This window comes from Maylandia zebra, linkage group LG17 (genome assembly GCF_041146795.1).
Source record: "Maylandia zebra isolate NMK-2024a linkage group LG17, Mzebra_GT3a, whole genome shotgun sequence".
Lineage (NCBI taxonomy): Eukaryota > Metazoa > Chordata > Actinopteri > Cichliformes > Cichlidae > Maylandia > Maylandia zebra.
Window position 1 is genome coordinate 17961164 of NC_135183.1, and position 13958 is coordinate 17975121.

General features: G+C 39.5%; 1 protein-coding gene across 1 annotated transcript; it reads left to right on the forward strand.

Annotated features, from left to right (window-relative positions):
- The first annotated feature begins 3101 nt into the window (after positions 1-3101).
- On the forward strand, positions 3102-6370 carry LOC101480914 (deoxyribonuclease-2-beta-like). The gene is made up of 7 exons (XM_076876196.1): positions 3102-3372; positions 3574-3671; positions 4270-4408; positions 4508-4586; positions 4784-4945; positions 5041-5220; positions 5851-6370. The coding sequence occupies exons 1-7, from the start codon at positions 3370-3372 to the stop codon at positions 6258-6260; spliced, it is 1071 nt and encodes a 356-aa protein (XP_076732311.1). The 5' UTR covers positions 3102-3369; the 3' UTR covers positions 6261-6370.
- The last annotated feature ends 7588 nt before the right edge of the window (positions 6371-13958 follow it).

The following is a 13958-nucleotide window of genomic DNA, read 5'->3' on the forward strand; positions in this document are numbered from 1 at the left end:
TATTAGAGTAATTACCTCAGAGAGGTTGGTTTGTGTGTTTTGCAGAAAAAGCAACACATCATCCGCATAGAGACTGATTTTATGTTCTATGTTCTTACATTTTATGCCCTTAATTGTTGTAGCCTGTCTAAATGCTGCTGCTAGAGGTTCGATAAAAATTGCAAAAAGTGAAGGGGAGAGTGGGCATCCCTGTCTGGTGCCCCTCAGGAGACAGAAGCTGGAGGATGTCTGGTCATTTGTTCTGATACGAGCTGTTGGGGAATTGTATAATATTCTTATCCAGTTTATGAAAGAGTTTCCAAAACCAAATTTGTGTAAAGTTGCGAATAAAAATTTCATCATTTAATTCAGCATAAAGGAATTTACGACTGGATCTAGTTTTCTATGTCTGGGTGAGCATTTAATCGGTGGACAACTTGGATGAGACAAAAAGTGGCTGTTATGACTAGTATGGTAAAGAGGCAAAAATAAGCTTCCACTGTCCAGACAAAGAAAATGACCAATGGGGAAACTACCAGTGGATATTTAATCAAAAAAAAGAAAAAACTGTTATCAGTGACTGGCAAATGAAGCCTTTGCATATCAGACAGCATGTACCTTGTTACTCTTGTGACGGCCAGTGGGCTGGCCTTGTGTTTTGCTTTTTCTGTTACCTGTTTCTTGCAGGTAGGTGGAGCTGACCCAATTATTGATGCAGCACACCTGAGAGGCCAGTCCCAGTGTGTATAAAGACACCTTGACTGAACCAGCGGGGGCTGGCGTTGGCTCTGGCTCGCTCTGTCTGGCACCCATCATGTTCATTTGGAAGTTTCAGTTATGGCTGTAATGTCCTTTAAATTGTCTTTCAGTTGCTTTACCTTATTTTCATTAAATATGTCTTACAGCCTTTAAAAGCCTGTGTGTGGTCTCCCTCTTGATTGTCATTTCCTATGAGCCGGGTTGTGACACTCTGTATACTTACACGCTGTTAGCTCATGTTTTTTTAAATTGACACAGGAAATGATTAGCAGGGTTTAATGATGACAGAAAAAACATGTTCTAAAGTACAATTAAAAGGACTTAATTAGCTTCATATACATAAAAAGAATTTGTCTACATAATTTTTTCCTGCTGCAGGTAAAGCATTGATTTCTTACAGATGTGTTACAATAGTGAGTGAAAACTCATTATACATAATGCATTGTAGGCAATCAAAATCATCAGCTAATCCTGTAAACAGGAAGTGATGTCACATCTCAATAACTAATAACATTTAGTGCATAATCACCCCCGTTGGAATACAGCTGTTAAAAGCAACCAATCGACACAACAACATCAAATGCCACACGGGTGTGGCATAGTGCATGGTGTTTGGGATGAATAAAGCTCTGTAATGTTGGAGTATCTTGGAGTAATATTTGCTAAAATCTGTAAACTGTAGTTGCCTGCAGTGTAGGAAAAAATAACTTTGCTTTCATCAAAGTGAAAAGCTTTCGTAGTAGTGAGGTATCACTTATAGAAGAATCACTTTTAGTTTTTTTGGTGCTTGTCTTAAACATTCATGGGTAAAAATATAATGAAGTACCGTATTTTCACGACCATAAGGCGCACTTAAAAGTCTTAGATTTTCTTCAAAAAGTACGGCGCGCCCTATAGCGCAGTGCGCCCTGTGTGTTGTAAGGAGGACGTAGTAGAGAACACCATGAGAACGCTAAAGGGTGAAGTGTGGGCGGTGATCGTATATACCGGACAATCGCACATACCTGTCTAAAAGGACAGGTATGTGCATTATGCGGAACATCATTGTTTTAACAACCCTGAAAATGGCAAAGAGACACGCTTACGAAGCACAGTTTAAATTGAAGGCCATCAGCTATGCGGAGGAACATGGAAATCGAGCAGTGGCGAGAGAATTTAAGATTAACGAATCGATGGTTCGCAAATGGAGGAAGCTAGAAAACAAGCTCCGGCAGGTCAAGAAAACGCAGCTGAGTTTCCGTGGACATAAGGCGAGGTGGCCCGAGTTGGAGGAAAGACTCGAGCGGTGGATCATCGAGCAAAGAACGAGCGGGAGAAGCGTTTCGACGGTCACCATTCGGCTAAAAGCAGTTTCACTAGCTGAAGAGATGAACATTGAACATTTCCAAGGAGGTCCGTCTTGGTGCTTTCGTTTTATGAAACGGTGCCATTTTTCCATCCGGACCAGGACTACGGTAGCGCAGCAACTTCCAGCGGATTATAAGGAATAGCTGGCCATCTTCCGCTCCTACTGCAGCAAACACATCGGCGACAAAAACATCCAGCCCAGCCACATCACAAACATGGACGAGGTCCCGCTCACTTTTGACATCCCGGTGAGTCACACTGTGGAGAAGAAGGGGATGAGGACTTCGATGGGTTTGATTGATGATAAAAATGTGAGTACCAAACTCAGTTTTGCTCCTGCTTTATTTTTAAATACGCACACTTGTATGCTTGTGTGTTGTTGATGATGACGATTACCGGTAATAGAAATGTGAGTAAGGTACCGAACTCAGGTTTGCTCCCGCTTTATTTTTAAATACGCATACGGTACTTGTATGGGCCCTATGATCCAGTGCACCTTATGTGTGTGTTAAATACAGTAATGGCACACATAACTGAGACTGCGCCTTTTAGTACAGTGCGTCTTATGGTCGTGCAAATACGGTATTTAGTTTGACAGCAAGCAAATAAGTTTCCTGCCTGGTACAAAATGAAGAAGCTCCTGTTTTATTCATTTTCATATAAGTTTGAGTTCTTAAAATTCTTGACCATGCATCAGTGCAAATTTTTAGAGTTGATTCTTCTGAAATTGTCATTTGTGCAAAGTCACAAGCTGATAAAATGTTTATTCCATATTAGGTTTTAGCCTTTGCATGTGGTAAGTAGTTTCTTCATAGTAGTTTTTCTGTTGCACAAAAGAAACCACAAGTTCCTGTTTTTATAAATTTAACAAGATTTTTACATGTTTGTTAAAAGTTCATGCCCTAAATGGAGTGACTGGAGATGTCAAAGGGTCGCGCCATGTATGGTATGACAGGAGATGGCACACATACACACACATGCTGATGTTGCGCACAAATGCTTGCCTTGGATGTATGACTGCTTTCACCGAATAAAAGGAGCTGTAAGGGAAGTCAGTTTCGGAGTTGACTGAGTTCGGGTGAAGGGCTTATAACTCTAAGACCCTGATCGGGCTTCCCTTGCCGGCAAGTAAAAGACAAAAGCGCTGTGGTCTTGCTTTGTTCACAAGGATCGGTCTCTGAGACAGCGAGGTCTGTGAGTTTAGACCTAACATAAATCATATTCTGGAGCTGTATAACTAAGAGTCAGTTCAGCAGAGGACTAACGCACTCTTCACTCGGCCTGATGGTAAGTTAGTTTCTGTTTGTATTAGGATGGTGACATATTTGGTGTAGCACAGAATAACCTGTGAACTCAAGCCATGCTGCGATACTGCATTATGTTATTACCTGTAAAGACACTGCAGCCAGTAATAGTGAGATAATTCTGTTTTCTCCTAAAGGGAAGATGATGTATTAAAATGACTTTTTTGTTATTCTGTTTTTTCAGGACGTCCTTTGGATGATTGTCCTCACTGTTGGTCTGCTTGGCTCACATTGTGAGGGCACTATATCCTGTAAAAAGGAAACTAATGGTGATGTAGACTGGTAAGACAACATCTGAGCTATTCATTCAGGTGTACTGAATTACACATTAGTAACTTTGGTCTTCAAGTGCTTCAAAGCTACGCTATGGTACCTTTTGCACCTGCGTTTCAACATAGTCATAGATGATGTTCAGACACTGCTACACTATTTTACACTGTTATTATCAGTTATTTTATATATTTCCATTTCATAAATAACTTCATTTGGGCAGTAAGACATAACGCATACCTAAAACTATGAAGACAACACACAATACTGTGACACTTGCCTCCTTTCTCCAGCCCTGCACATCTATTTTCATCACTCGTATTATTCTCACTTTATTGATCAAAAGAGGAAACAGGGAAAGAAAACACTTTGCAAAATTTCACAAGCTTCATCTCATTTTAGCATCATGGGGAAGCCAGTGGAAAATACTATTCATAAAAGGCCCTGTTATTCATAGTTAAAGGTTTTCAGTCATATCTCTGCTTACTCTACAGGTGCTTGTGAGACTCGGGTATAACAGAGTTTGTTATTTTCTTCTTCCATGCTCAGTTAAGCTTCTCATCATTTATTGTTATCTTTGAATTTACTGACTTGTCTCTGACATCACCAGGTTTATTTTGTACAAGAAGCCTGGTGGGTTTGATTATGTTTACATTGATTCAACCGACCAGAACCTTAAAAAGAATAACAAGCCTGTCAACAACCAAGCTGGTGTCCTGGCAAATACCCTGAAGCCCTACTTTGAAAAAGTGAGAATAACTCCATGAGTTTCTGTTATTAGTGTGTATGCACTTTGAGGAAAGACATAATTTATGTTATGTTTTTGTGGATTCTTTCCGGATGAGCAGTCGCCAGATTCTGCATTCATTGCATACAATGATCAAATGCCAAGTTGTAACGCACTACAACAATATGGCCACAGCAAAGGTGGGTAGAAATAATTTTTTAATAATAATAATAAAAATAACATAAGAAATACTAATAAAAACACACCTGATTTAAATGTGCTCTCCTTCACGCTCACCTCTGAGCATCAGAACCACAGCTTCTGTTATTCTCAGATCACTCAGCAAATGTTCTCTTCTTAATAATGACATGAGCTCTTTCATGTTCTTGTTCTGCAGGAGTTGTGATGATGGATAAGGATAATGTAGTCTGGCTTTTACACAGCACACCAAAATTCCCCGAAGGAGATGAAAGCAATAATTTCTATCCTGAAAGTGGGAAAAGGTACGCACAGATATTTATGTGTGTAACACTGCCCTCTGATAAGTCTGCACAAATAGGTAAGGCAGCATGTCCAAGGTAATTCTTCATGTCTAGAGTGTATGTGAAGTTTTAACACAGTAACATGTACGTCCCTCATTTTACTTTTTTTCAGCTCAGCATCTTAAAGACATCAATGCTCATATATTTAAAAAACACAATCCTGAAAAACTCCTGAAAAAAGATTCTTCCAACATAAAACGAACGCTGCCCTACCATGAGGACTTGTTGTCATCCGGTGGTTTGAAGTTTACACGCTTTGTTAAACAAATCTCCAAGAAAAGGGATCCTGAAGGTGAGATTTCTGCTTCATTCATTTAAGAAAAAAATCTTAAACACTGTGTCTTTTGTGAAATCATTGTGACTTTCTGTAGTTTCCCCACCAAAGTTCTGAGACTCTTATTTACAAGGTGTGAAACATCAAGCCCAACACAGTCCTTTATTTTAACTTCTCTAATGTTTTGGCCTGTGAAACATGAGCTGGGCGACGAGTAGATCTAACTTTACAGAGTAGTTCTGTTCAAAACTCACTTTATTTAGATTTTAACTCTAAAAATAACTCACATATAAAATTAAATAATGATCCTGGTATGAAAATGTTGTGGAAGCTGTAAAATAAATCCTGTGAACACACATGTTATGCTGTAAGTTTGTATTGCCATGGAGACCTTTCATTAAGGTGTTAGTGTGACCCATCCTCAGTGCAGAGTTAGTGCAGGGGAGTGTAGCAGCAGGGATCATATGAGGTCTGATGTTTGTAAAAGAAATCATTAAATAAGAAGAGCTGGAACTTCCCAGAAACTCTCAGAAAGAGAAAGTAGAGTCAGGGTTGTTGTGAGCAACACTTTTCTCTTTTTTTTTTTTAAATTCTGGCTTATTGTAACACGGTCTGGTGGTTTCCTGATGTTTGTCTTTACTTTGGCAGGAGATCTTTATGTCACCATTGCTGACACACTACAGACCAATTTATCCATCCAGACCTGGCGCAGCGACCCTGAAGAGAGTGGAAAACGTCCGCTTTTTAAAACTGGGAAAAAAAACGAACTAGTCACCATCATGTCAGTAAAAACTGACGCAGGTGAATGGAGTCATAAATGTGATCATTCCAAATGGTGTGTTTCTGACATTCAAAACTGGATGTGTGTTGGTGACTCAAACAGAGAACCATCCCAGTTCGAAAGGCCTGGTGGTGCACTGTGCATTAATAGCAAACCTGTGGCAGATGCATTTAGGCAAATTATAAGGATTACTGGCACTGATAGCGTCACTAACAGTAACACTGACTGTAACAATAACAATGTTGCTAGTCCCCGTAAAAGACCAAGATCAGGTTAACTGCAGCAGACAGCCGTCTCGGTCCTGTTTTCTATCTATGTTCACCAGTTTTGAATTTATTGTAAATTTATTTTATCAAAGTGAAGCTGACTTGAATCTGGTGCTGACATCGTCACTCTTGTCAGTGTTATCTAATGTTTCTGTGAATAATATGAAATTAAAAACATTTGATGGATATTTCACAGTGTGGTTCTTTCACCCATGGAAACCATAGAAATAAATGACTTTGCATGAATCTGTCTTGTTTTTACTCTGAGGTCCTGTTTCTGTCTGATGACGTTTAAAAGTATTCAAACTAGCCCCTACAGTCAGACATCTTTATTTTTATGGTTTAGTAGATTTTGATTTGCCAAACCAGGTTTTATATTGAGATTTTTCTTCTGTAACAGGTCTTCTTTATTACAAAACAACAACTTTGGCACTTTTATTATTTATTTGTAAAGAAATTATTTTCACAGTTCACTTATTCATTTTTTTACTACATTATTTGTTGGACTTTATGCAAATTAGTGCATATGTGATATTATAACTCGTTTTATAATAAATAAGAAGCACACAAATTAAAATATTAATGTAAATGATCGCCTGGGGAAATTAAGAGCTCATATCAGTTAAGTTTTCTTGTTTTGTCCTTTTTTTCCACTTCCACTAGGTGTTCTGTAACTTTACAGTTGATATTTGAAAGTAGAGTAACTACTAAGTAGATCTGTCTGTGTTGATGCTGAAAGATTTATAATCTGATTCTGACTGTAACTGTTAAGATGATTATTGTGCACGTGCCATTCAGGCCTTCTAACAGCAAAAGAAAGCATTGATACCGGTGGTACATACTGTCAGTATTTAGACGGTGACATGGGTTGTGTAATTTGGCCTCCTTACATCATCACAATTTTTTTTGACTCAAACACTGTGACCGGTGCAACCAATCAGAATGACTTCAGAGCGTGATCACTTTTTTATTCGTTTTATCCATTTGTAATTCATTCTTATGCTAAAAAACGCTCTCAGTATTTGGACAGTGACACATTTTTCTTTAACTTCAGAGCTCCAGCATCTCTAGTGTGAAGTAAATGATGGTCACTGTGTTAATGACACAAAAACACAAAGTTACAGTTTGGTCCAATAGTATTTAAAAAATTGCACAATTCTAAATTTTGTACAGCAACACAAAAATGTATTTTAAGTCCAATGCTCAATAATGATGGATGTGTAGCTTTTCAGCTCTAATCCAAAGGGTATAATCAGAGTACTGTACATAGTTTTTAGGAGTTACTAATATTCTTATAGAGTATCAGATTTTCAGAGGCTTCAAAGTCGTTGGACAATTTGAAGTCTAGAAGCTGTGGACATAACAAAGTGATGCTTTCCTCACTTGAGATGCTCAGACAGGTCTCTTTACCTGCAGTTTTGTCTGAATGAGCATGCTCTATTGGGTTTGAAGAATACCTCATTATTCTTCACTGACCAGTTTTACAGCATTTGATAATCAGTGACAGCATTTCCACTGCAGCCCTGCAGGCTGGATCTAACTGTTTCACAGCGCAGTAACCATGCTTTATTTCAGGCTAATGGTGCTGAACTTACAGAATAAAAATGTTTTACTGGATAAATACTACAATGATTAGAATAACCTTTGTTTGCACTACACAGTTTGAATTAAAAACACACACACACACACTAAAGATAATATGCATGTTCAGACATACAGACGCATGATCAGCTATGTGGTATCAGGTTCACTCCATCCATACAAATAGACACAAACTGAACTTTACCTCCGCTTAACTTACTTAACCGTAAACCTTCATCTGTCCATGTTCAGAGTGAGTGACAGCATTTTACAGTGTCAGAAAATAAGGGAATATTAGAAATGCACAGTGATAGGGACGAGCTGTCAGAGTGCTCACATAATGTTATCTTCATAAACATAATCGCAGTAACCGAAACAAATACTCAGAAAGTCTGCAGTAATCTTTAAATTCATGTAATCAATAATACTTTCATAAAATGAGACATCCAAAAATGTGCACACAATATGACACATTTAACGCGTGTGAAATGTTGAGCAGTGTGCAGAAGCTTTGGTCTTTGTCAGTGCCCTCAGACAGAACACCTCACACCCACGGTGCACAAATCCACAACGTGGATGGTTAGGTTAGAAAACAGCAACAGTGCTGCAGTTCCTGTATGAACTGAACAACTTTGAAAATCTAAGAAACAGTTAAGCTTCTCTCCTCGAAAGCTAAGAGGGACAGACTGAACATGCAGACTGAACGGACTTTGTCACACTGGAGCATGAAACGAGGAACAATCATCAATCAGGAACGATCATATAGCCCTGTCGTCTTATTTGCTGTGATTTAGTGTGCGATTGTGTCCACGGGCAGAATTTTTTCATCTGGAAGTGACCTCATTCTCAGATGTTTCACTGACTTGATCACAAAATCTCTCAAACTTTTCGCCCTTTCAAAACTAAAACAGCTGAGAGAGGTAAAGGTAAGACAAATACTAATGAAACAAATGCAGTTATGCACTTTTATTTTCATCTGCTTTGAAACATGGGTTTAAGAAAAGGTTTCTTCTGCTGCTCCATTTGAAGCTGTTTGCTTGTGCTGCCCTCTGCTGGTCAATCAGGTGATCTTCCAGAATCTCTTAACTTTTGTTAACACAAGTGTTTAAATGAGCTTCATCTTTGTCTTTGTTTCATTATTGCTAACACTGTGAGGTGGAATCTCTGAAAAGATGGCTGAAGTTGTGAAGAAGGAAAATTAAAGCATTTATTTAACCATTAAAACATTACGAAAGCCTTCAAAATCTAGTTTTAGTCTAAGAAAACTTTTTTTTAAAATTAATCTTTCCAGGTTGCAAAGATAAATAAGGATATTAATATCAGGCTTACAAGGAATTAGATACTTTACCAAGAAATCATAAGGAGCAACCCACATAGCAGACAAGTTTGGCCCAGATCTGGTGTCACGCCGGCACTGCTAGCTGACTTCTGGCATGGTAAGTGGTATGTCATCCAGATATGGGCCAGGCCTGGCAATGATGCAGGTTTGACAGGTTTGTGAGTGTACACTTTATCCAAAACCTAGTGAGGGTTTACTCATGGTTGCCATCGGGTGGCTGTACCTCAGGAGGTAGAACAGGTCCTCTAGTCTGCATGTCAACAGTGTGAATGTGTATGAATATTGTTAGGAAGCACTCAGTTTAGAGAAAGTGTTTGATTGGGTGAATGTGGCATGTTGTATAGAGCACTTTGAGTAATCCGTGAGAGTAGAAAAGCGCTTTGTAAGAATCAGTCCATTCACTGTCTGAGCAAAGTTTCGTATTGTTACTTTTGCACTGTTGTGTTCCGGCACATGTTGTTATTACATGGCTTGATTAGAGTACACATTAGGCTGACATCTGGGGCTGGAGCTGAAACTGTTCTGGGACAGGCACAGGCACAGGGCAGCACTGTGTCTACAACTGGTACGTGGCTGCACACAACTTGCACATAGCCCACATACCGCAAAGAATGACGGCCCTTTGGTGGCCCAGATCAGGTTTGCCAGAGCTAATCCACACATGAGCCAGCACAGGACCACCAGTGTGTCTGCAACTGGCCTTGTGCTGGCCCATCTGTGGGCCACCTCTGGCAAACCAGATCTGGGCTAGTTAATGTGAGATGCCAAAAAGTGAGAGGGAGACCTTTCAGTGATGCTTTTCAGAAATCGGAGAAACTCCCCACAAACATCCAGGTTTTGCTCTTTCAGCTGGGCTGAGCAGATGTGAATGTCTGACTGAAGGAACTAATGAAACAAGAAGTAGAAACCTCCTCAACAGGATCTACACTGAGCTCTACATCACAGAGGAACAGAGTGAGGGAGTTTATACCCAACATGAGGTGAGGCAGCTGGAGACAGCTTCCAAGATCCTCCATGACACTCCAATCAGGTGCCAGGACATCTTTAAAGCATTGCCTGACCAACAGAGACCCATCAGAGTGGTTCTGACAAACGGCATTGCTGGTGTTGGAAAGACTTTCTCAGTACTTTCTTTCTCACTTCCGGTATGATGGCGCCTGTGTTTGGCTCTGCCGCTGCCGGTTGTAGTTTGTCGCGCTCTACTACTGTTGTGTTGTTTTTTTCTGCTCTACTGTTCTCACTCAGTTTTAATGATGTATTTGCGGCCCTGGTGTATGATCGCCTGGCCTTGCTATCCATCCGATCCTCTATGATGCCACACGATGTCTCGTCGCCCTCCTCCATTAGCTGGATCCTCGTCAGGCGATTTCAGTGGCCCCTCTAGACCACGGAGAAGGAGAGGGAGAAGAGGAGGTATTCAGGTAAAGCTCAGGATGTACTGGCGGCGTGGTTTGGCTGGTAAGCGACGTCGAGCGTGCGTTGTCTCCTGTGTCCAGAAAAGCTCCATGGAGGGGGACTTGTTTTCCACGGCCTTGTTTGGATACGCTGGGCCCGGCTCTTTGAGACCCTGCCACCTCAGGAGGGTTTATCCAGACTCTTTTGCGGGCTGGCTTTTTCTTCCCTCGGTGAGTGGATTCTATGAGCGGGACGGCTCAAACCCTGTGTATTTACGTCCCTTAACTCGAGCCTCTGCAAATAACGAGGCTTCTAGCTCACTGAATATGGCGCTTTTTAACGCTTGATCTCTGTCTAATAAATCATTCTTGTTGAATGATTTTATATTATCTAAAAAACTCGATTTTTTATTCCTGACTGAGACCTGGCAGCGGGATGTAGACAACTCATCACTTGTTGAACTCTGCCCGGATGGCTATACTTTTATTACCCAGCCTCGGTTGTCTGATCGGGGTGGTGGGCTTGCCGTGGCTTTCCAGGACCGTTTCTCCTGCCGCTCCGTGAAAACTGGACTTTTTCGCTCGTTTGAGCTGCAGCTGCTTAAAATTGGTAACAAGGATCCTTTGTACTGTGCTGTGGTGTATCGTCCACCTGGATATAACAGGTTATTTTTATCGGAGCTCAGCGACTTCTTATCCGCTACTATGAAGCTGTCTAGAGTGCTTATAGTTGGGGACTTTAACATACACGTTGATGATGACTCCAAGCTATTCACCAGAGACTTTATGAAAATTATTTTCATTTGACTCAGCATGTGTCCGGTCCTACACACAGCAAAGGCCACACACTGGACCTTGTTTTTACTTTGGGTTTAAAGGTCGTTGATATTATATATAGAACATGTAGATATAATCTTTCATAACCCAATTGGATGTGTTTAGATTTTAAACCTGGAGCACAACATTACAACGTCCCAGTCACTGAGCTTTTCTCGAAAAAGGAAAAAGTCAATTTTATCCTTCTGTTACTGTGGACCACCATCTTCTCAGTTTTCTACACACTTGAAACACAAGCACATACTACCATGCTGCTGATCCCAAATCGAGTCTTGCACTTTAGAATCAATACATTATAAATGATTTTAACACTACTTCAGACAGCATGTTTCTATCAATTATCACATATAAACGTTGTACATGTACAACATTTACATTGTAAAGCTACAATGAAATTTCCAGAAACCAAAGGAATATTTTTGGCTTACATTTTCAAATGTATTCTGTGACAACAAATAAAAACATAAAATTATTACCAAAAGAAAATGTAAAGATTTATTGATGGATGTTGTGTATATTCATAAATTGTATGAGTTAAAATTGTGAAATCAAGGAAGTAAACTGACTTAAGAGTCTCCAGTCTACAGTGTGGACTCTCCAAAGAAAACACGCATCTGTTTAATTCCTGAATTCTACAGACTGTTTTCACTCAAGTCCAGAAGCTTCAGATGGTAAGGATTGGACTTCAGAGCAGACACCAGAGCAGCACAACTGATCTCTGATAAACTGCAGTCAACCAGTCTGAATTGTGGGGGGAAAGAGATAAAAACAATGATGATCCTATCAGATGTGTTCAGGTTTTAAACATGTAGCTCACTTTACTATGTCCTAACCAATGAGCAAATACCTCTATTTCTGTGTTTTCTGTGCATTCATGTATATGTGTGTCTTTGTGTCTATTCAGAAAGATCAGTATTAATGATCAAACAGTGGATTAAATAGACAAAAAATATTTATTCCTTATTCATATATATTCCTTATTCCTTATTCAATACAAATATTTGTGCGCGCGTGTGTGTGTGTGTGTGTATATATATCCCCACAAACTGCATGCCTTTGGACGGTGGGAGGGAGCCGGAGTACCCATGCATACTTCACACAGAAAGACCCCGGCCTGATGGTGGAACTGAACTAAGGACCTTCTTGCTGTGCGGCAACAGTGCTAACCACCGTGCCTCCACACACACACACACACACACACACACACACACACACACACACACACACACACACACACACACACACACACACACACACACACACACACACACACACACACACACACACACACACACACAGTGGTCCCTCGCTATAACGCGGTTCACCTTTCGCTGTTTACCGGATTTTTTTGTGTGCAATTTTGCATGCTTTTTTTTTCTTACAGCGCATTGTGTTCTGCATCCTGATTGGCTGTAGACCATTGTCAATCCATCTCGTGCCGTGTCTCCTGTACAGTACAGAATGTGTTCAGCTTGTCAAATTTACATAAATCTTTGATCGCTAGCAGTGTGACTCTGAAGTGCTGTACTGTAATTTTGTAGGTTTTCTGCCCAGCAAACACAACAATGTCGACAAAATGTTTTGCATCATCAAAGGCAACCGCCATACCAACCGCAAACCTCGTTTACTTGCATTTGAGTTCATCTTTTCATTTCTTCACATCTTCTAGCAGCTTCAGAGTGTAGGGATTCATGCATTTTCATTTACACGACTGTTTTCTGAGGGGAGACACAAATCCCTTTTTGTGAGGACAACATCATAAAAGCATAGTCACAAAAATCACAGCATAAAAATCTGATAAATCAAACATGCAGGTGGATCACCTGCTGAGGTGAGCATCTCACAGCTGTTTCTTTTTCATTTGCATATTCTGAACCACAACAACTCTGCAGATTATTTCTGTGTATGACACTAAGACACTTGCAGTTATGTATGCATCAATTTGAATTGGTGTAAAGTCTGTGCTCATCACTGTGTTGTTTTGAATTTGAGCGCCACACAGTGGAATGTAGAACTGAGCCAACACAATTTTTGACTTAAAAGTAATGAAAACTAGTCATAAGAACAGCCTTTAGTAAATATTTTTCTTACGAATTCTTAAATTTTAAATGAATGTTTTTTTAATTAACAATTAAAAAAGATTTTTTCTTTTTTTTTAAACTTTTTTGTAAAAGTCAACAAAATTGCTCTAAAATATGTGAATGTTTGTGGTTATTGATCTACATTTTAATGGCAACATATAAGAAGTTTATATATTTTTTAATGATAATCCATGTGTATGTGTGGGGTTGTATTATGGCGATGTAGCCACTGGATGTGAGCGTTGAGCTACTAAATGTTAAAAACTGGCTGTGTGAAACTTTTATTTAAGAAAAAAAATAACCTCTTTTTATTTGTTTCATTCATTTATTCATTTGTCTGTAACTGTTTTGTTAAACTTTTTGTAGTCCTTTGTTTACTTCGTTGTTGCTTAGTAAAATGTTGCAAAATTGATTAGGACTAAATAAATAAATAAACTGCATTTGACCTGTCCAATTAAAAATTGTGAATCTATTTTA